Source organism: Salmo trutta, chromosome 29 (genome assembly GCF_901001165.1).
Source record: "Salmo trutta chromosome 29, fSalTru1.1, whole genome shotgun sequence".
NCBI classification, from domain to species: Eukaryota; Metazoa; Chordata; class Actinopteri; order Salmoniformes; family Salmonidae; genus Salmo; species Salmo trutta.
This window is the reverse complement of record NC_042985.1, coordinates 7,876,417-7,898,338: the sequence shown is the minus strand read 5'-3', so window position 1 is coordinate 7,898,338 and position 21,922 is coordinate 7,876,417. Positions and strand designations below refer to the sequence as shown.

At 47.6% G+C, this 21,922-nt stretch overlaps 1 protein-coding gene across 2 annotated transcripts; it reads right to left on the bottom strand.

Moving 5' to 3' along the window:
• Positions 1-3,725: 3,725 nt before the first annotated feature.
• On the bottom strand, positions 3,726-20,519 carry LOC115166843 (glutamine and serine-rich protein 1). Of its 2 annotated transcripts, none has more exons than XM_029720712.1 (13): positions 20,126-20,519; positions 16,534-16,634; positions 16,076-16,225; positions 12,415-15,738; positions 11,824-12,134; positions 11,463-11,579; positions 11,110-11,243; positions 10,792-11,012; positions 10,474-10,611; positions 9,722-9,819; positions 9,480-9,626; positions 9,183-9,278; positions 3,726-3,880 (listed from the first exon to the last, which is right to left on the bottom strand). In XM_029720712.1, the coding sequence occupies exons 1-13, from the start codon at positions 20,230-20,232 to the stop codon at positions 3,740-3,742; spliced, it is 5,085 nt and encodes a 1,694-aa protein (XP_029576572.1). In that variant the 5' UTR covers positions 20,233-20,519; the 3' UTR covers positions 3,726-3,739. The 2 variants fall into 2 exon arrangements, with proteins under 2 accessions (XP_029576572.1, XP_029576573.1); XM_029720713.1 differs by lacking the exon at positions 20,126-20,519 and adding an exon at positions 19,114-19,154.
• Positions 20,520-21,922: the final 1,403 nt, after the last annotated feature.

Here is a 21,922-nt window from a genome sequence, read left to right as displayed (position 1 = left end):
CATGACAGGTGAAAAGGGAAATTCTAGTCTAATAACCTTCACACTGTCAAACACAGACTTATTACAAAGGTGAAATAAGACAAGTTTTTATGTATGACTGGGACTGGACCAATACAGTGGAATTCTCCATCTACCAGCCAAGACCAGGAAAAACAGTCAAACATGCAGTCAAACTGACCCTTAAAAACAAGCCTTTCTTGTCAGAGATGTGGTTCTAGATGAAATGTAGATTGACCGGTTAACTGTGAATTTTCAGTAAACGGACCGGTTAAGTTTACATTTTGAGTAAACGGACCGGTTAAGTTTACATTTTGAGTAAACGGACCGGTTAAGTTTACATTTTGAGTAAACGGACCGGTTAAGTGTACATTTTCAGTAAACGGCTCGGTTAAGTTTACATTTTCAGTAAACGGACCGGTTAAGTGTACATTTTCAGTAAACGGACCGGTTAAGTGTACATTTTGAGTAAACGGACCGGTTAAGTGTACATTTTCAGTAAACGGACCGGTTAAGTGTACATTTTCAGTAAACGGACCGGTTAAGTGTACATTTTGAGTAAACGGACCGGTTAAGTGTAGATTTTCAGTAAACGGCCTGTCAGAGTACTACTGTGGTACGTGAGAAACATTTACCCACCATGTGCAGCTCATAATGCCACTCTCCTGTCATATGGCCTTGTCATATCTAGACAACCCTGTCTTCTTTATACCGTCTTGTTTATATGTGAAAGGGGTAGGAGGTAAAACGTGGTAAATTAAAGCCCCCCACAACACCTAGTCATGGATTGCATCCTGTTTTTTAAACATGCAGACATCTCAATGACATCGCAGTACCTTAAACAGACACGTAGAGATTCATTAAACCATTTCAACGTCCATGTTTAGTAGGAAATGTATTTTCACATCAGAAAAGAATCAGTGTCTAGCACAGCTACACTTGAAAAGAAAAAAACTTTTCAAATGCAGTCTAAATAAATCTGTTCAAAATGGAGGCAAACCCTTAAAGAAAAATGATCTCAAAAGCCCAGTGCAGTCAAAAATGTGATTTTTCTGTGTTATATATTTCCACAGAGGTTGAAATAATACTGTGAAATTGTGAAAATTATGATAAAGCCCTTTTAGTGTAAGAGCTGTTTGAAAAGACTGCCTGAACTTTCAGACTGTTTTGGTGGGATGGAGATTTGACCTGCTCAAATGACCAATAAGACTCAATTCTTATTGAACCTAGGTTACAAAGTTCCAAACCTCTCTGCCAATAACAGCTAGTTTTCAGTTTTCCCTTCCCCACTCAGACCACTCCCAGACAGTCCTATTAACATTCTTGATTGATAAATTGCTCTGTGCTAAGAAGCCATTGGTTTCATTTTGACCATTTTAATTGAAAATAATCACAGTAACTGTTACCCAGAAATGATTTGATATTGAGACAAAACAGCTGCATTAGACCTTTAAGAGATATATATATATATGTACGTATACAATATGTAATCAAATGAACGCATAGGGAATCTTCTCTGAAAAACAATGAAAAGTGCATTGCAAGGTGTAATGAACAAGAAACAATTACGACCACAATTTTCTTCTGTGAAAAATACATCTATAAGTGAGATAAAATGTACATTTGTAAAGAAAAACCGGAGTATAAAGGCTTTTTTTCTGTTTTCTTCTTATTTTACCTCAGATACAGCAGTTAAGGTAATAGCATTTCATTAGAATAAAAGATGACAAAAAGCAGTGTTAGAATTGCACCAACTCTGTTCGGATCCACAACTCGTCATGAGAAAATTACTTTTTGAAGCACAAAATGTAAGTATCTATATTATATAAAATTCTTCCTGGAAAGAACCAATGTGACAAAACTGCTCTTTTTACAAAATGTACATTATATGTATATAAATTTGGCGATCCATTGTGAGAAAACATGTTTTACATATATACCTATGAATATATATTTATATAATAACCCGTGCCCCTTTATTTACTCATCAAATATCTGACTAAGGACTTGATTCAATCTGTAGTGCTGAAGATCTCAGCACGATAGAAATGTATAAGCGATGTTCCCGTGTTCGCGGAGACTGCATTCACGGTGAACTCGGCATATGTCGGCTCAATCACTATTTACCTTTAAAACTGCGCCACGTCGCTGATCTTCAGCACAACCGATTGAATCAAACCCAAAAGTTTGCTGTAGGTAGTCAAGGGTCTGCTTTCTGATTGGCTGTTCTCTATTTCCTATGTTAATCTCTGCCTATCTAGTGCATGCTCATTGGTTGCGATCTTTCATGATTTGCAAAACAAATACAAAACTACATAAGAAAAATAAGTCTATGAAAAGGTCCACTAGCAGTTTGCTAGTTTATATATATATATATATATATTTTCTTTACTAAAAAACCCAGATTGTCCTCCTCTGTGGTTTCAGAGGCGTCTAGCCAATCAGGTAGTGCTGAAATGCTGGACCTCCTCTTCTCATCATGGTGACAGCGCTGATCTCCAGACAGCGCTGCTTCCTCTGGTCATCCAGTTAGCACATTAAAACAGGAGGGCAGGAGGTTGATGCTCTCTATCAGCTGACTATAGCTCCCCTGCCTCTTATTCCATCTCTCTGGGCTGTAGGACGACATCTCTATCAGCTGACTATAGCTCCCCTGCCTCTTATTCCATCTCTCTGGGCTGTAGGACGACATCTCTATCAGCTGACTATAGCTCCCCTGCCTCTTATTCCATCTCTCTGGGCTGTAGGACGACATCTCTATCAGCTGACTATAGCTCCCCTGCCTCTTATTCCATCTCTCTGGGCTGTAGGACGACATCTCTATCAGCTGACTATAGCTCCCCTGCCTCTTATTCCATCTCTCTGGGCTGTAGGACGACATCTCTGTCCCTCCCCTCCCTCCTTCCATCCCTCTCTCCCTCTTCACTATAGACCCCTTCCCATCGCTCACTCTGCTTTAGGCAGACCTCCCCCTTTCTGTCCTTCACTCGGTCTCTCTCCCTCCATGCTATAGGCAGGCATCTCTCCCTTAATATCTCTGTCTGTGCTATAGGCAGGCCTCTCTCCCTCCATTTTGCTCGCTCGCTCGCTCGCTCCCTCCATCCATCCTTCTGTCCATGCTATAGGCAGGCCTCTCGCTCGATCCCGGTCCGTGCTATAGGCAGGTATCTCCCTCCATCTCTTTCTCTCTCTGTCTGTGCTATAGGCAGGCCTCTCCCTCCATCTCTCTCTCTCTGTCTGTGCTATAGGCAGGTATCTCCCTCCATCTCTCTCTCTGTCTGTGCTATAGGCAGGCCTCTCCCTCCATCTCTCTCTCTCTGTCTGTGCTATAGGCAGGTCTCTCTCCCATCTCTCTCTGTGCTATAGGCAGGTCTCTCTCCCTCCATCTCTCTCTCTCTCTGTCTGTGCTATAGGCAGGTCTCTCTCCCTCCATCTCTCTCTCTCTGTGCTATAGGCAGGTCTCTCTCCCTCCTCTCTCTCTCTGTGCTATAGGCAGGTCTCTCTCCCTCCATCTCTCTCTCTCTGTCTGTGCTATAGGCAGGTCTCTCTCCCTCCATCTCTCTCTCTCTGTGCTATAGGCAGGTCTCTCTCCCTCCATCTCTCTCTCTCTGTGCTATAGGCAGGTCTCTCTCCCTCCCTCCATCTCTCTCTCTCTGTGCTATAGGCAGGTCTCTCTCCCTCCCTCCATTTCTCTCTGTCTGTGCTACAGGCAGGCCTCTCCCTCCATCTCTCTCTCTCTGTGCTATAGGCAGGCCTGCTGCACCTGGTTGAGGAGCTCTCCGAAGCGGTCGAACAGGCCCTCCACCCAGGCTCCGTTCCTCATGCACAGCTGCACCGTCTCCTCCTGCCCCATGTCCCCAGCCTGCACCCGCAATGACGCAATCTGCAACACAGCAACCACAAAACAACCCACACGTCAGCCACAAAACAACCCACAGGTCAACTACAAAACAACCCACAGGTCAGCCACAAAACAACCCACAGGTCAGCCACAAAACAACCCACACGCCAACCACAAAACAACCCACACGTCAACCACAAAACAACCCACACGTCAGCCACAAAACAACCCACAGGTCAACTACAAAACAACCCACACGTCAGCAACAAAACAACACACAGGTCAACTACAAAACAACCCACAGGTCAGCCACAAAACAACCCACAGGTCAACTACAAAACAACCCACAGGTCAGCCACAAAACAACCCACAGGTCAACTACAAAACAACCCACAGGTCAGCCACAAAACAACCCACACGTCAGCCACAAAACAACCCACACGTCAGCCACAAAACAACCCACACGTCAGCCACAAAACAACCCACACGTCAGCCACAAAACAACCCACACGTCAGCCACAAAACAACCCACACGTCAGCCACAAAACAACCCACAGGTCAACCACAAAACAACCCACAGGTCAGCCACAAAACAACCCACACGTCAGCCACAAAACAACCCACACGTCAGCCACAAAACAACCCACACGTCAGCCACAAAACAACCCACACGTCAGCCACAAAACAACCCACACGTCAGCCACAAAACAACCCACACGTCAGCCACAAAACAACCCACAGGTCAACCACAAAACAACCCACAGGTCAACCACAAAACAACCCACACGTCAGCCACAAAACAACCCACACGTCAGCCACAAAACAACCCACACGTCAGCCACAAAACAACCCACACGTCAGCCACAAAACAACCCACAGGTCAACCACAAAACAACCCACCCGTCAGCCACAAAACAACCCACCCGTCAACCACAAAACAACCCACCCGTCAGCCACAAAACAACCCACCCGTCAGCCACAAAACAACCCACCCGTCAGCCACAAAACAACCCACAGGTCAACCACAAAACAACCACAAAACAACCCACAGGTCAGCCACAAAACAACCCACCCGTCAGCCACAAAACAACCCACACGTCAGCCACAAAACAACCCACACGTCAGCCACAAAACAACCCACACGTCAGCCACAAAACAACCCACACGTCAGCCACAAAACAACCCACAGGTCAACCACAAAACAACCCACAGGTCAACCACAAAACAACCCACAGGTCAACCACAAAACAACCCACAGGTCAACCACAAAACAACCCACAGGTCAGCCACAAAACAACCCACAGGTCAGCCACAAAACAACCCACAGGTCAGCCACAAAACAACCCACAGGTCAACTACAAAACAACCCACCCGTCAACCACAAAACAACCCACCCGTCAACCACAAAACAACCCACCCGTCAACCACAAAACAACCCACCCGTCAACCACAAAACAACCCACCCGTCAACCACAAAACAACCCACCCGTCAACCACAAAACAACCCACCCGTCAACCACAAAACAACACACACGTCAACCACACCAGCGTTTCTGTACAGCACTTTGTGACATCAGCTGATGTAAAAAGGGCTTTATAAATACATTTGATTGATTGACGATCGTTGGACTCCCGTCTGCAACAGGAGTCTCATTCCTCAGGCCGTTCTCTTCCGCTTGGTGCCAACTAAACAACCCTGGTAGCACACAACAGTTGTATGCCTGTCATGGGTTAGAGTTGTGCAACTAAACCATACCCAGGCCCTCAGTGTCTGCCAGGGCCCTCACTGCCAGGGGCCTCACTGCCAGGGGCCTCACTGCCAGGGGCCTCACTGCCAGGGGCCTCACTGCCAGGGCGTGACGTATTGCCTGACAAAGGCACAAGCCGCAAACAATTACACATACAGAGGGGTTGTTACTGAAGAGATAACCTAGGTTCAAGACTATTCTAATCTGAACATGACACTCAGTGGTCACTGTTGATACGGCGTCTCCGTTCTGCAGTCAAAACATCACGTTGGAGGTTAGACTGAGGGCAATGTGGACCAACTAGACAGCTGGCTAGTGTGTATTGTTTAGACTGAGGGCAATGTGGACCAACTAGACAGCTGGCTACTGTGTATTGTTTAGACTAAGGGCAATGTGGACCAACTAGACAGCTGGCTAGTGTGTATTGTTTAGACTGAGGGCAATATGGACCAACTAGACAGCTGGTTAGGGTGTATTGTTTAGACTGAGGGCAATGTGGACCAACTAGACAGCTGGTTAGGGTGTATTGTTTAGACTGAGGGCAATGTGGACCAACTAGACAGCTGGCTAGGGTGTATTGTTTAGACTGAGGGCAATGTGGACCAACTAGACAGCTGGCTAGGATGTATTGTTTAGACTGAGGGCAATGTGGACCAACTAGACAGCTGGTTAGGGTGTATTGTTTAGACTGAGGGCAATGTGGACCAACTAGACAGCTGGCTATTGTGTATTGTTTAGGCTGAGGGCAATGTGGACCAACTAGACAGCTGGTTAGGGTGTATTGTTTAGACTGAGGGCAATGTGGACCAACTAGACAGCTGGTTAGGGTGTATTGTTTAGACCGAGGGCAATGTGGACCAACTAGACAGCTGGCTAGTGTGTATTGTTTAGACTGAGGGCAATGTGGACCAACTAGACAGCTGGTTAGTGTGTATTGTTTAGACTGAGGGCAATGTGGACCAACTAGACACCTGGCTAGTGTGTATTGTTTAGACTGAGGGCAATGTGGACCAACTAGACAGCTGGTTAGTGTGTATTGTTTAGACCGAGGGCAATGTGGAGTAACTAGACAGCTGGTTAGGGTGTATTGTTTAGACTGAGGGCAATGTGGACCAACTAGACAGCTGGTTAGGGTGTATTGTTTAGACTGAGGGCAATGTGGACCAACTAGACAGCTGGTTAGGGTGTATTGTTTAGACTGAGGGCAATGTGGACCAACTAGACAGCTGGCTAGGGTGTATTGTTTAGACTGAGGGCAATGTGGACCAACTAGACAGCTGGCTAGTGTGTATTGTTTAGACTGAGGGCAATGTGGACCAACTAGACAGCTGGTTAGGGTGTATTGTTTAGACTGAGGGCAATGTGGACCAACTAGACAGCTGGCTATTGTGTATTGTTTAGGCTGAGGGCAATGTGGACCAACTAGACAGCTGGTTAGGGTGTATTGTGTAGACCGAGGGCAATGTGGACCAACTAGACAGCTGGTTAGGGTGTATTGTTTAGACCGCAGGCAATGTGGACCAACTAGACAGCTGGTTAGGGTGTATTGTTTAGACTGAGGGCAATGTGGACCAACTAGACACCTGGCTAGGATGTATTGTTTAGACTGAGGGCAATGTGGAGTAACTAGACAGCTGGTTAGGGTGTATTGTTTAGACCGAGGGCAATGTGGACCAACTAGACAGCTGGCTATTGTGTATTGTTTAGACTGAGGGCAATGTGGACCAACTAGACAGCTGGTTAGGGTGTATTGTTTAGACTGAGGGCAATGTGGACCAACTAGACAGCTGGTTAGGGTGTATTGTTTAGACTGAGGGCAATGTGGACCAACTAGACACCTGGCTAGGATGTATTGTTTAGACTGAGGGCAATGTGGACCAACTAGACAGCTGGTTAGTGTGTATTGTTTAGACTGAGGGCAATGCGGACCAACTAGACAGCTGGCTAGTGTGTATTGTTTAGACTGAGGGCAATGTGGACCAACTAGACAGCTGGCTAGTGTGTATTGTTTAGACTGAGGGCAATGTGGACCAACTAGACAGCTGGCTATTGTGTATTGTTTAGACTGAGGGCAATGTGGACCAACTAGACAGCTGGCTATTGTGTATTGTTTAGACTGAGGGCAATGTGGACCAACTAGACAGCTGGCTAGTGTGTATTGTTTAGACTGAGGGCAATGTGGACCAACTAGACAGCTGGTTAAGTGTGTATTGTTTAGACCGAAGGCAATGTGGACCAACTAGACAGCTGGTTAGTGTGTATTGTTTAGATCGAGGCCAATGTGGACCAACTAGACAGCTGGTTAGGGTGTATTGTTTAGACCGAGGGCAATGTGGACCAACTAGACAGCTGGTTAGGGTGTATTGTTTAGACCGCGGGCAATGTGGACCAACTAGACAGCTGGCTAGTGTGTATTGTTTAGACTGAGGGCAATGTGGACCAACTAGACAGCTGGTTAGGGTGTATTGTTTAGACCGAGGGCAATGTGGACCAACTAGACAGCTGGTTAGGTGTATTGTTTAGACCGAGGGCAATGTGGACCAACTAGACAGCTGGCTAGTGTGTATTGTTTAGACTGAGGGCAATGTGGACCAACTAGACAGCTGGTTAGGGTGTATTGTTTAGACCGAGGGCAATGTGGACCAACTAGACAGCTGGCTAGTGTGTATTGTTTAGACTGATGGTAATGTGGAGTAACTAGACAGCTGGCTAGTGTGTATTGTTTAGACTGAGGGCAATGTGGACCAACTAGACAGCTGGTTAGGATGTATTGTTTAGACTGAGGGCAATGTGGACCAACTAGACAGCTGGGTAGTGTGTATTGTTTAGACTGAGGGCAATGTGGACCAACTAGACAGCTGGTTAGTGTGTATTGTTTAGACTGAGGGCAATGTGGACCAACTAGACAGCTGGTTAGGGTGTATTGTTTAGACTGAGGGCAATGTGGACCAACTAGACAGCTGGTTAGGGTGTATTGTTTAGACTGAGGGCAATGTGGACCAACTAGACAGCTGGTTAGTGTGTATTGTTTAGACCGAGGGCAATGTGGAGTAACTAGACAGCTGGTTAGGGTGTATTGTTTAGACTGAGGGCAATGTGGAACAACTAGACAGCTGGTTAGGGTGTATTGTTTAGACTGAGGGCAATGTGGACCAACTAGACAGCTGGTTAGGGTGTATTGTTTAGACCGAGGGCAATGTGGAGTAACTAGACAGCTGGTTAGGGTGTATTGTTTAGACTGAGGGCAATGTGGACCAACTAGACAGCTGGTTAGGGTGTATTGTTTAGACTGAGGGCAATGTGGACCAACTAGACAGCTGGTTAGGGTGTATTGTCCTGTACATGGTCGTGTTCTTAGCATCCCTGTTCCACCACAGACACACACAGTACACATGCCTGACCCCACTAGCGTGACCACATTTAAAATACCCAAATGTGGGACAACTTTGCGGGACAGTGTAGCCTGGTGGGAGGGAGTTGTTTTAGTCTGTTGATAAAATGTGGGACATGATTGTTTGCTTGCAGGACAAAGGGCCAACATGCAGGGACATGTGGTCACACTAGGCCACTCACAGAGACACAGAGTGCTGTCTCACCTCATCCTTACACATGAGGTATGTGTGGTACTTGTAATGCTGTAGAGAATGGTAGAGGGAGAACCACTGGGGTTTCTGCTGGTCCACTGTGTATTCCTAGAGACAGACAGAACACAGAGTTCATTACACTACATTTTCCTAAACACTCGACGCAGACTTCACAGTTTGGTCAAGTAAGCATAAAAAACTAAATGCATTCACATCAAGCAGTACTTACAAAAAGAGCAGTCACAGAAACAGAGACACAAACTGAGTGCAGGACGCCCTCTACCGGACAAAACCAGAAAGTGCTCTTACCAGGGGCAGTTTGCTGGGGGACCTGGAAGGCTTCATGTTCTTCCTGTTGTAGGCCTTCCCACTGAGCCGCACCTTAAAGGCTGGGGTCTCCCCATCCTTCTTGAGCTCTGTTACCACCGAGATCTCTGGGAAGCTGTCCAGAGCCGTCTGAGGACAGAGACAATGTGAGAGGTACTCAATAAAAGGTTGTTGAGGAAGGCAGAGGCCTATATTTATGTTCAGGAGAAGGCTAAAACGCAAACCTTAAAGAGTTGTCCCACTCGTAGTCTGGGCAGCAGGCGTCTCCTGTTGTCCCAGATCATCCCGTCCACTCTCTTCATGTGGGGCAGCAACAGCTCATCTGAACCCCAGAAACAATGTGATCAGCTTCCTAAATTCTACAGCCACCTTTCCACTCCCTTCCCCTCTCTCCTCAGATATGCCCAACCTGATTACTCCCCCGTGAATACACCTGTCCCCTTCCCTAACCCCCCTACGGCAGTCGTTTCCAAATCTTTTTTTAAGGAACTCAGTCCGGCCTTCATGTTACTGTTGAAAGTTGTAACAGTAGAATGCAGAAGGTGTCATGTAGAAATTGGGTAGTACATCATCAGTTCCTCTTGTCATGTCAGTCACTGCAGAGAGATATTTAGAACCCTTCAGAAATGTCCAGATCAACTAGTCCAGATAACGTTTTATAGCCCATAGATAGTTGTCCTTTTTTGTCACTCAAATATCACATACACATTAGACATGGCAAAATGAATAGATTTGCAAGAAAATTTGATTGAAAAACACAATTTTCTTTGCACCCCATGACATAATGTGTAGAAATGCAGGAAATAAGCTTTAAACCTACAAAATGTTCTCTCCACCAACAAGAGGGGTGTGAACAGCACGTCTCATGAACAGCAGTTGTACCCATAGAAATAGACAAGGCGGGTGCGCGGGATGTTCCCCAATGCTGGAAGGGTACCAACCATCCCCCTCTCCCCTCTGTTAGGGGTATACCCACCGTTCTCCCTCTCCAGAGCGCTCATCACATCTGCATCCAGGGCAACGCTGATCAGCAGCTCTACAAAGCTCTTAAACGTCTCCTTCATGGTCCTGGTGTTGAGGAACCGAGAGGAAAACGGTACTGGAGGAGTGAACTCTGAGAGACAGAGAGAGAAAAGAGAGAGAGGGGACGAGGGAGAGGGAAGAACAAGAGAGATAAAACAGCACATAACAGAGGAAGTTGCAAAGCTCCAAGATTTAGTTGCAGAGCTCCATCAAGCCATCAAAGCCAAGGCAATGAGCCTAAATGAAGGCCCTCTAAAGCCTCAACCCTCACCATCATCTTCAGCCTCATCCTCAGGAGAGGACTCGGAGGGAGACGGAGAGTACTCCTCCTTCCACTTCCTCCTCTTCTTGGGCGGGGGCTCTGCCTTGGTCTTGGGCTGCTTGGCGCGAGGCTTGGACTGGGACTTCTGTGATGTGGGCGTAGCGAGAGGGTCAGAGTTCACTGAGCGGGGAGGAGTCTTTAGACCGAGCAGTGTCTTCGCCTGGGAGCCTCTGGAGGAGAGAATGAAGGTAGAAATGAATGAATGAAACAAGATTTAGAATGATGAACATGAGACAGGTAAATAAGTACTGTAACAGATATCAGTACCTCATGGAGGACATGGGCTTGCAGCGTGGTTTGCGGTTGCAGACCCGAACGTACTCCTTCTTGTTGACCGTGTCCAGGAACTTGACATACACCCTCCTGTACATGGTCTTAGCGTCGCCAAAGTAGCCCAGATACTAGAAGGGATGTATACACACACAACAGCAGTACTGTGATCTGAACAACAGAGTGGATTCATGTTACTCTGCTTACAGAATAATGTTAACAATTCAAACTCTATGGGGATTTATACACACACACAAATCATCATCTGTGAGTGTGTGTGTGTTCATGAGTAGTGTGTGTATGTGCATGCATAGGTGTGCGTGTCTAATCATATGTATGCCTGTCCTTACACTGTTAGTGGCTGAGAACACTCTCTTGCTGTCCCTCAGCTCAGGGACAAACTTCTGCAGCAGAGCTTTCTGGACCTTCCAGATGGCTGGGGGTTCCTGTCCTGCTGTCAATGTCACCTACACAAATCACCACACACACACACACACACACACACACACACACACACACACACACACACACACACACACACACACACACACACACGAGTAGAACAAGTCTCAGCATGGATCAATAGAATAAACACAAACAGACACAAATAGGTTTTATATATCTGGACTAACTGTATAAGACTGACTGACCACAAAAATGGAATCTCAGCCAAGGTCTGCTTTCACACAAATCCCCTCCCATCCCTCCTACCTTCAGGCTCCCTGTGTCCTCGTTTTTAACCACAAACTCGTCCCTCTCGCGGTACATGCCCTCTCCCCCGCTGTCCGACAGTTCTTCGTCCGTCAGTCCTTCTATGGCCACGCTGGTCAGCTGGATGGCCAGCTGGCCTGGGGGCGCCGGCTTTGCCCCCTCCTGCCCCGACGACTCAGTCACCGATGACGACGAGCTGGTTGTCGAGGACTCCTTCGGTGCAGCCGTCTGCTGCTCCTGGGCTTTGGAGACTGAGTGGGGCATGCTGGGAGCCTGGTCTGGCTTCAGGAGAGAGTTGGAGAGTCTGTTGTCTGTTGAGGGAGAGAAGAGAGGGAGAAGGGAGAGGAGAGAGGGGATAGAGGTTAGGGTATTAGATGTTAAAATGTGGTAACTACTGGATATAATATGGGTACTAATGAATGCAATAAGCCATATTTTCCTTGATTATGAAAATGGTTTTGGAGATAAAAAACAAAGCATTTTATTTAAATGGTATCCATTCAGGGCACAATGCCGTCTCACCCTACACTGATAACTAACAAACCAGATGACTGAATCATAAGGGTTTGGGGGCAGCCCATCCACGTTTACCCGCTTTGTGTGTCCTGTCTGAGGGCTCGTCCAGGGCCGACAGGGCTGAGCTGATGCTGTTCTGTAGGGCCTGGTTCTTTCCAGCGCTGCTCTCATCCTCGTCCGAGCTGAACGATGGCAGTGTCTCCAGGTTCTTCTGGAGCTCTTCCTCCAGACGCTTCTGCTGCTGCTGAGAGCTCCCCGCGACCCCAAGGCCCTCATCGCCTATCAATGGGGCTGATGGAGGTTGTATTTTCAGAGGTAGAGGCGGTACGGCGCACAGGGGCCGTTTGGACGAAGCCGAGGGCTTGCGGGAGCGACTGGGGGTCCGTACGGGGGGCGAGGAGAAGTGCTGTTTGGGACCTGACTTGAGGAAGTCCAGAAAGGAGCCAATGAAGCCTGTCTTGACCTCTGGCTGTTGCTCCTCCACCTCACGGATCTTCTGCCTCATCCTCTCCTGCTGCTGGTAGCTGTCGTAGACCGCCTCCGAGGTGGAGGGGGAGCTGGTGGGATCGCTGCCCCGGGAGTTCTGCCTCTTGGCCTGGACTGGCTTTTTCCTTGGTTGGATGTTCTCTTCCTCTGGAACAGGTGGCTTGGCCAAAGCCTTGGGGCGGACCCTCTTTTTGGGGTTGACAAAGCCGTCAGAGGGACACTCGTCAAGGCCGTCTTCTCTCTTGATGACTTTGGGCCCTTTGGGGTTGTGCTTATTGGCCTTGCCTCTGTTGAGGTTCCCTGAGGGGTCGTACCCCAGGCCAGCCAGGTGGTACTCATTCTCAGAGTGGACTCCGTTGGGGTTGCCATCGGCCCTGTTGCTAGGGTAAACAGACTGTCCTTTGGGCGAAATGTTGATTGGCTCATCTCCGGGCTTCCGTAGCAAACCCTTGTCGGCACCCATGTCATGCCTGGGGTTGACTACAGTGGTGTGCGAGTGTGACATTGAGTACTGTTGCCCCAGATGCCCCTCCGCTTTAGGAAACTGGTGTCCGTCTGAGGACATAGGAGAGCCATTGAGAGTCAGTGTCATGGTGTTATGGGAGTTAGTGTTGGTGATGATGGAGGTCTGGGAAGATGAAGATGAAGAGGAGAAACTAGGTGACTGGTGTCTGGTGTCCCCAGTCTGGAAATGACCCTTGGGGTCGGCCATGTCGCCCTCAGCGGCGCCGGACGTGGCTTTGACAAAGTCCTGCGGCGTGACACCGCATGCGGCTGCAGTGGCGGCCAGGATGTCGTCCACATTGGACAGGATGTTCCTCTCGTCTGCCAGCAGCATGGACTCTGGGAAGCAGATGGAGCTCAGGGCAAAATGGTGCTTGGCGTCCTGCGACTGCTGCTGATTGGTCAATTGGCTGTAAGGGTCTTTTGGCGAAGAGAGGTGAAGTATGGAGGTGTCCGTGATGGTGTTCTGGCCTACTGGCCCAGGCTGGCTCTGGCTGCCATTGAGGCTGACGCTGATCAGATGATCTCCCTCCATGTGAAGGTACTGGACCGGGACCTGGCCTGACCCGGGGGTCAGCTGCACCTTGGAAGGGTTGAGACCACAGTGGATGAGAGGCTGCTGGATCAGGACCATCTGCTGGTCCCGATCAGACTCCAGTAGAACCTGAGAGTTGGGGACCCTGATATACTGGTTCTGTGTGTGGTTCAGGGCAGACTGGGCGTTGGCCTGGTGATTTTGTTGCCGTGGCTCGGGCCCTTTGAGCAGGAGCGAGTGCTGTTTGAGCTCCTCATGGGAAGACATGAGCTGGGCGTTGGTCCTAGTCTTTGGGCCCATGAGCTGGTCTTCGGCTCGCGAGTTGCTCCGGATCACACTCTGAGTGTTGTAACGGTCATCCATTTTGGAGACTACGTAGACCACATTGTCACTTCCCCCCAGGCTGGAGGTTTCTAAAGAGACCTGCTGGAGAGCCTGGAGGTCCTCGATGGGGATCTCTCCTTCCAGTTTCAGTTTGCAGTAGGCTGGCTTTAGGTCCTGTACTGAGGATCTGCAGTTGTTCTGTAAGGCGAGGGGAGGGGCTGAAGAGAAGGGGGTGTAGCCCTGGCCCGATATTGATGTGGGTAACCTCTGGGCGGAGGGGTAGGGGGCGCTGAGGGATTGTCCTGCAGCGTAGCTCTGAGACTGAGTGACCGAAGCCTGCCCCTGAGACAGGTAGCTCACGTTAGGGGCACCCTGAGAGTGGCTGGCGGGGGAGCTCTGAGAGGGGTTGCCCAGACACAGGCCCTGAACCTGGGCTCCGTACTGGCCCACATCATCCTGGCTCTGCCCAGGGCTGGAGCAGTAGACCAGGGACTGACTGACAGGCGCTACATTGCCTGAATGGCCAGAGAAGGAGGGCAGAGTCTTATAGAGAGAAGGCCTGAGGAGGTCTGAGGAGGAAGAGGAGTAAGCCTGGGAGGTGATGTAACTCTGAGAGTGGCTGAGAGTGGACAGCAGACTGGGCAGCGGGGCCGATGTGTACGGCTGAGTCTGCTGGCTGGCAATCACTGAACCCTGCTTCAGCCCTGGCCCCTGCCCTGGGGAGGGGTAGCTCTCTGGAGATCCACCCTGTGACTGGGGGTGACCCTGTCCGCCATCTGGGGCCAGTTTGGAAGAACAGTCTTTAGTCTTGGCACCCGTGGAGGACGAGCAGTACCCAGAGGGGGAGGGGATGGAGGAGGGGTAGGCCTGAGATTGCACACCTGTCTTGGGCTGCTGCGCGCCGTTGACCCCCTGGGAGGAGTCCGTCCCCATGGAGGTGCTGCAGGGCACTGGGGTCTGCCTCGAGGGGTCCTGCTGGAAGGAGCCATCCCCCTCCCCGCTGCCTGAGCCGAGGTAGCCCTGCAGGGAATGCTGCAAGCCAGGCAGCTGCTCTGAGACAGCGTGGCTGCTGCTAGAAGGCCTCTGGTGGTGCTTGATCACACTACATTCCCGCTGAAGTGCTCTCTCGATGGAGCCCGAGAAAATGGGCACCCCGTAAGGCTGGGGGGCTGACTGGGTAGCCAAGGGCAGTAGCCCAAACTGGGGCTGCAGGAGGTGGGGGGCCGACTCCTGGGCCGAGCGATATGTGGATGACTGGGGAGGAAGGGCAGCGCCCAGGGAGGGGGTGGGGAGGCGGTCGAAGGCCAGGGAGGTAGGTAGCGTGGCCTGGCTGGGTTTAAGCTGCAGCAGGGGGTCAAGGTGGGAGGAGAGCAGGCCGTTGGTGGAGGTGCTGAAGGCGTGGTCCTGGAGGGCCAGGGAGGGGGTGGTGGTGTAGCTCCGCGAGGGGAAGGCACCAGGGTGTTGATAAGAGGAGAGGGGGGCAGGATAGGGAAATGTGGCGCTGGTAGGCAGGGCACCGGTGAGGAACAGCTCTGTGGTGGGGTTAGCGCCTAAGGGAAAATAAAAAAAGATGAATAAAGATAAATCTTCGGGCAAGTACCCATCCAAACAAAATAGAAAATGATAGACAAAGACAAGCCGCTAACACAGTTCACACATGACAGATGAACAAAACATGAGAGAGAGGTAGAAAGAGAACAAGGCCAACGATGTCTAATATATGAACTGAGTGAAACCAGCATGGTGCCTCAATTCAAAATGTCATTTTCTTTGGAAATCATGACGCACAGAACAATTCATAAATCGACACCAAATAATTCACAACACTCAAAAATGAGTGTGCAAAACAGCAGCCATTTGGTGTGTATAAGGTGTGTGTGGCCTCACCGGTCTGCCACGTGGTGGTCCTAAAGGGGGGGAGCAGAGAGGCCCCAACAGGACCAGCCTGCTGCAGGGCTCTAGACTCCATGGCCGACAGGAAGTTCATGACAGAGGTCTCAGTAGTGTTCGTGCCTGAGTCAAACCCCCCCGACAGACCTGGGAGAGGTGGAAGAAGGGGAGGCGGTGAAGAGAGACCGAACGTGTCATGAGGTTACTGAGGTTGTGTCTAGAAGGGATACAGATTGTGTCAGAAATGTACTTTTCAGAGCAGGTTAGGTGAATTAGGTAAAAAAAAAGTCAATTTGACAAAAGTTGTATCCGTCTAGACATGACCGGTTACTGATGCAGGCACAGTAACATTCTCCTAATGGTCTTCCTACAAAACAACACAGTGTGAGTGGCAGCCCTCTACAGTTCATTAAACAAGTCCAAACTCTTAGTCCTTTATTAAAGCACCATCTTACCAGTAGGGTGATGGGTAGTGGTGTAGGTGGGCAGCTGGGTGCAGGCGTAGGTCTGCCGATGGAGGAGCTCCGACTCCAGGTGCGTGGCACCATAACTGGCACTGCGGAAAGGAACACACACACACACACACACACACACACACATTAGGACACGCACGTTTTGCACCTTTACTGTGCAACCTCACCATGCCTCAGAGGCACTAAACCAGACAAGCTTATTCCATACATCAACAACACGGTGTGACCACCATCACACTGTGCCCGTCAGTCCCCTGGACCTTGCCCTGTCACACAGAGACCCAGATGCTATTTATAGGCCCATGATGCAAGCTTACAAAAGTGTGTCAGGCGCAATGGAGGCCCTTAACAATGTGGTGCAGGACAGGTCTCAATCAATTGATATATAAAACATCTCTCACCCATTGATAATATTACAGTTGACAGTCACATAAGAGCTTATTGTTTTTTCAGCATTAGAAACGGAGATAAACAGATTAGAAAATGATATACGGTGACAGAACTGAAACATAACAGGTCCTTATTTTTATAGAACCACTAGTATTGATTATAACAGGGTGTCAGACGAGCTCATATGAAGACTGCTGTACTAAACACGGATCCCACACAACATGAGAGCAGACACTTGTTGTTCCCTGCTCACAGCTTAGCTACCACAGGGTAACATGCAGCACTATCAACCTGCACTGTCATGAATTGTGTCACTGTAGCTAGACAAGCAGCTGGTGCTCCCTCATGCCCTTTCCACAGCCCCCCAGAGAGACAGGCATCGCCACAGGTGAATTATTCATGTACACTGTACAGGGGAACCCAAGCAGGGTGAGGAAACCAAGATGGATTGTTACAAGTCATAACAGGGTTATGAATGAGAGCTGTGGGATATTTTTATGTCGGCCTCAGTCTTGAAACCTACAAAGGCCTAACCCACACAGAAGCGGAGGCTATATGAAAGAAGAACAGAGAGCGATAGACTTTTTAAGAGGACAGACTACCTTATGAACCTTGGGTTATATTTGCATCCAATGAAACTTTAATTCTGCACTTTACAATTCACTGGCACATCAAAACAGCCTTGTCAGTACAAGAAGTTGAGAATGAAAGGCCCTGTACAAACAGCTAGCTACTACTACTTTCCATCAAAACAACTGGGGCCGGTACAATACCAGTAAGGCAATACTTATTAGTATCTTGACAAGGAAACAAAACCCGAAGCGGACTTCACTTCTTTAGCAAAACAGTCCTAATGTTGGAAACAAACATTATGATGTCATCCAGTCACATGTCTTTATTTTCCAAGCTATAGCACACAATATTTTACATACAGCAGGTTTTTAAAGGACCAAAGAGTTGTCTGCTTCATGTTTTCATTTTCGCTATCAAAGAAATATTGTTATACTGATATCGTCACATCCCCCCACCCAGAACGAGTCAGTCTGTCCGGCTCCATTTTGTTTCCATGTAATGAACATGTCCCATTTCCTATTATTCAGATAATACGAGACGTCTCGGTACGATGAACACAGAGCAGACTGACTGATGTTCCTGTCAGGAGACAAACAACTGTCTGGGGGGGACGCACAGCTGGAAGGGAGTCATCTCATCTGCTTCTCTCTCTGGCCCTTCACTAACACATCCCTACTAATCTACAATAAAAGGGTGAGGGAGAGATAAGCTAGCGCTAGTTACAAACTAGGACACAAGTCAAAGCTAAATTCCCTGAGTTGATTCTCACTGTGATCAGTTTGGAGGAACCAACCAAAATGCTGATTCTCACAGTGATCAGTTTGGAGGAACCAACCAAAATGCTGATTCTCACAGTGATCAGTTTGGAGGAACCAACCAAAACGCTGATTCTCACTGATCAGTTTGGAGGAACCAACCAAAACGCTGATTCTCACTGTGATCAGTTTGGAGGAACCAACCAAAACGCTGATTCTCACTGTGATCAGTTTGGAGGAACCAACCAAAACGCTGGTGCTTTCACACAGACAAGAGAAAGTGAAAAGGTCAGGAAGACATTATGGTACTCAGGGATGATGAGGTGATCTCCACCTCCTCCCTGAGTGGGACAGTTTATTTTCTAGAGTGAAACCACCGTTCTCTCTAAAGACAGACGCTGGCCAAGTCCTTTTTCCTGGACGATAGAACACTCACAGGGACAATGAGCAGTTGGAGAGAGAACTCAGGAACAGGCTTCAAGCATGTTCAGTCTAGCCTACTTTCATAATATAATGACATAGTACTAACAGCTTCACCGTAGAAAAACTAAAAACTGTTTTAAAACCCACCTGTCTGATATCCTACCTTCCCTGATTTAACTTACCTACCCCTAAAACTGTTCAACTAAACATGTGCTGGTGAGTAGGTTAAAACAAGACCCCACACAATCCCAGTTTCCCTCCATAACCTGTGAAGTGACTGGTCTCTAACCAGCCCTTCGCTCTCCCTTTACTTCTCCCTCTCTCCTCAGACCCTGGGGGAGGGAGGTGGGAGGGTGGCAGTCTGACCCGAGGCACTGTGTGGGGCTCCACAGTTCATGTCTGGACAGAGATTCCCACTCACACCACTAAGAGGGCTCCTCTCTTCATCCAGATGGAAATGAGTTGAAGAGCCCAGTCTGCCAAGACGAGAGACATGATTCTGTCAAATGTGTTTAAACTTCATGTCAGAAAACAGGTAGTTAGTGTTTAGCTAAAGACTGAACCTCAATATCCACATATCTGATCAACTTCATTTTGTCTCTGGCTGTGTGTCTGTACTCAGATACCATAACTAGGACAGCTGGTGTCCCACATTTTCAGCGCTATCCATTTATAAAACAGGATATTTTCACAGGCAATCCAGGTTAACTCCACACAGAGAGTAGACAAAAAAACACATTATCAACCACACCACTGAGCCTCCCAAATATACGTGTAACAAGCACGACTTTCATATTCATCACTTTGTTCAACGGTCAATGCCTGAGATGCTCTGAAGTAAACATTCAGAGTTGACCACTATGTAGACGTCAGACAACTGTCAACAAATAGTACAAAACACCAGTCTTTCTGTGACTTCACTTTCAGTCAAAACACAATCCAAACAGTCAGGCTACCTCCTAAAATGTGAGACCATGTCAATAGTTCATCAGCGAATGAAACACCTCAGATTTGACAACGTTACGCGCAACAACGTATCTAGCTAGCTATGCAAATATACCCGTCCATCAGTGTGATTAAGAGGATCTGTCTGGCGACTTTTTCCATGGTTCATTCTAATCGATCGAAAAATTGATTTAACTATTCGACATAATTGCATTCTTGCATGTAGATAGTTAATTGTGCATATTGACAATTAACGTGCAACATAGCTGATGTCGTGCTATAGATTTTAGGAGTGTCCAACATTTCCAAAACACTGTTCAATGAGTGATCAGTAACTTTCTATTCATATGTCAAGCCCTCGACCCAATTGTTCCATAACACGACGCGTTAACTTTAAAAGCTCGTCACATTTCTGTTTGTTGTGCTAGGCCTTCCATCACCGGAATTTTCCGTGAAAGGTGACCCGCCCTCTCCTTCATCTCATTTACCTTGGCTTTATGCTTGCGGTGCTCCGCTCATAGGCCCAGGCTACGGTCTGTGCTGGTGGGGCCAGCGGGTCTGCGAAACTGGAATTCGGATAATTCCGGTCCATCATCCGTCGAAGGCTGGGAGTGATGCACTTCCCGGATGGCGCTTTGTGAAGCAGTAGGCACACATACGAGCGCGGGGCCGGACAAAACAATCACATTCTCCCGGACCGTAGATTGCTAGGCGCCGTCAAGTTCAGCTGTTTAATCCTGAAACTTTTTAACCGCTTCTCTTTAACATGAGGTTATGATGATAATCATTGTTCGTTTTCCTTAATCAAAAAGTGTGCAGGCACTGCATGGTGGTTTGGTACTTAGATCAGGTCCCCATGTTGGTTTATTTCCCATGATGCACCGCCAACCCTGCTTGACTTGGAAGAGTTCTTTCTCATAATTTTCCTTCAGTATATTAATGGAGCAATATTTTTTGGTGTGAAACGTTTTATACCTGTCTGAAATGGCATCAATAGTCAGTCATATCACTGATCATATATTTTTTTAACACGACCTTTGCAGACTTTTTTTTAAAGCTTTGCACAGTCACAGAATTATGTAAATCATGATATAATTTGCAGACAATTTAATGATCAAAATAATGATAGCCTTTGATTTTGCTGTAAAAAGTAACACTTCACCATTCAAACATTCTTCAGAGAGACAAGACAATCATTAAAATGTCAATTTATGAAATGACAGTTAACATGTTTTATAGACTTAAAGTACACAATCAGTCAAACCAAGCATCCCCAGCACACATACAGTACATTGTCCCATGATGTCAACCTCACCATTGGCATGATTCATAGATCTAAAATCCAAAGACAAAACGCACGTGTCACTATACCTCCTAATCCTTACAGAAGTCATGCTCAGATGTGAGCAGTATTAATTCAATATCCTATTTTACAAATGGATGGGTAATGAAACAGCCCACTACTCAACAGTGTCCAGAAATAAAAACATAATTATCCCAACCTGTGGTTGTAAAACCCTAGAAAAAAAGTGCACCCTGTTATGACAATTTAACAGGCACTTCATTAAATATCATGGATAGGTTTCTTCTTCATTAATGAATGGAGCTTCAGAAAAGAGCAAAGACTTCCTGGGACACTCATAATAGCATAGCGTGTGATCAGCTTGACGTGGGCAGGAGCTCACCGGAACTGAGTACTGGCACCACAAATGTTCTACTGCTTCAGTTTCTGCACCGCCTATAGAATATTAGCTCAAAAGTATTGCAGAGTTCCTGCACAGACATAAAATATAATATATATATATAATATAAATGATATTATTAACAACAGTACAGGTAAATGAGTACCGGCACATACAGTATTTCAGTCCAAGTCAAGCACTGAGTGTGATGTCATCAAACTCACAGTCTACTTGAGCAGTTACAACACATACAGTGAGCGCCAAAAGTATTGGGACAGTGACACATTTTGTCTATGTACTTTGGTTTTGAAATGATACGACTAGGAGGTTAAAGTGCCGACTGTCAGCTTTAATTTGAGGGTATTTTCATCTATATCAGCCGAACCGTTTCGAAATTACAGGACCTTTTGTACATGCCCCCCCACCCTATTTTAGGGGACCAAAAGTATTGGGACAAACTCACTTATATGTGTATTAAAAAGTTAAGTATTTGGTCCCATATTCATAGCACTCAATGATTACATCAAGCTTGTGACTCTATAAAATGTGTTGGATACATTTGCTGCTTGTTTTGGTTGTGTTTAAGATTACTTTGTGCCCAAT

Excerpts from the sequence above, each read along its gene's own strand:
- LOC115166843 (XM_029720712.1), bottom strand. The coding sequence starts at position 20,232 with ATGATGGACCGGAATTATCCGAATTCCAGTTTCGCAGACCCGCTGGCC. Across the intron at positions 16,635-20,125 it reads ACCGCAAGCATAAAGCCAAG|TGCCAGTTATGGTGCCACGC; the intron begins GTAAATGAGATG and ends TCCTTTCCGCAG. Across the intron at positions 3,881-9,182 it reads ACCTCATGTGTAAGGATGAG|ATTGCGTCATTGCGGGTGCA; the intron begins GTGAGACAGCAC and ends GCTGTGTTGCAG.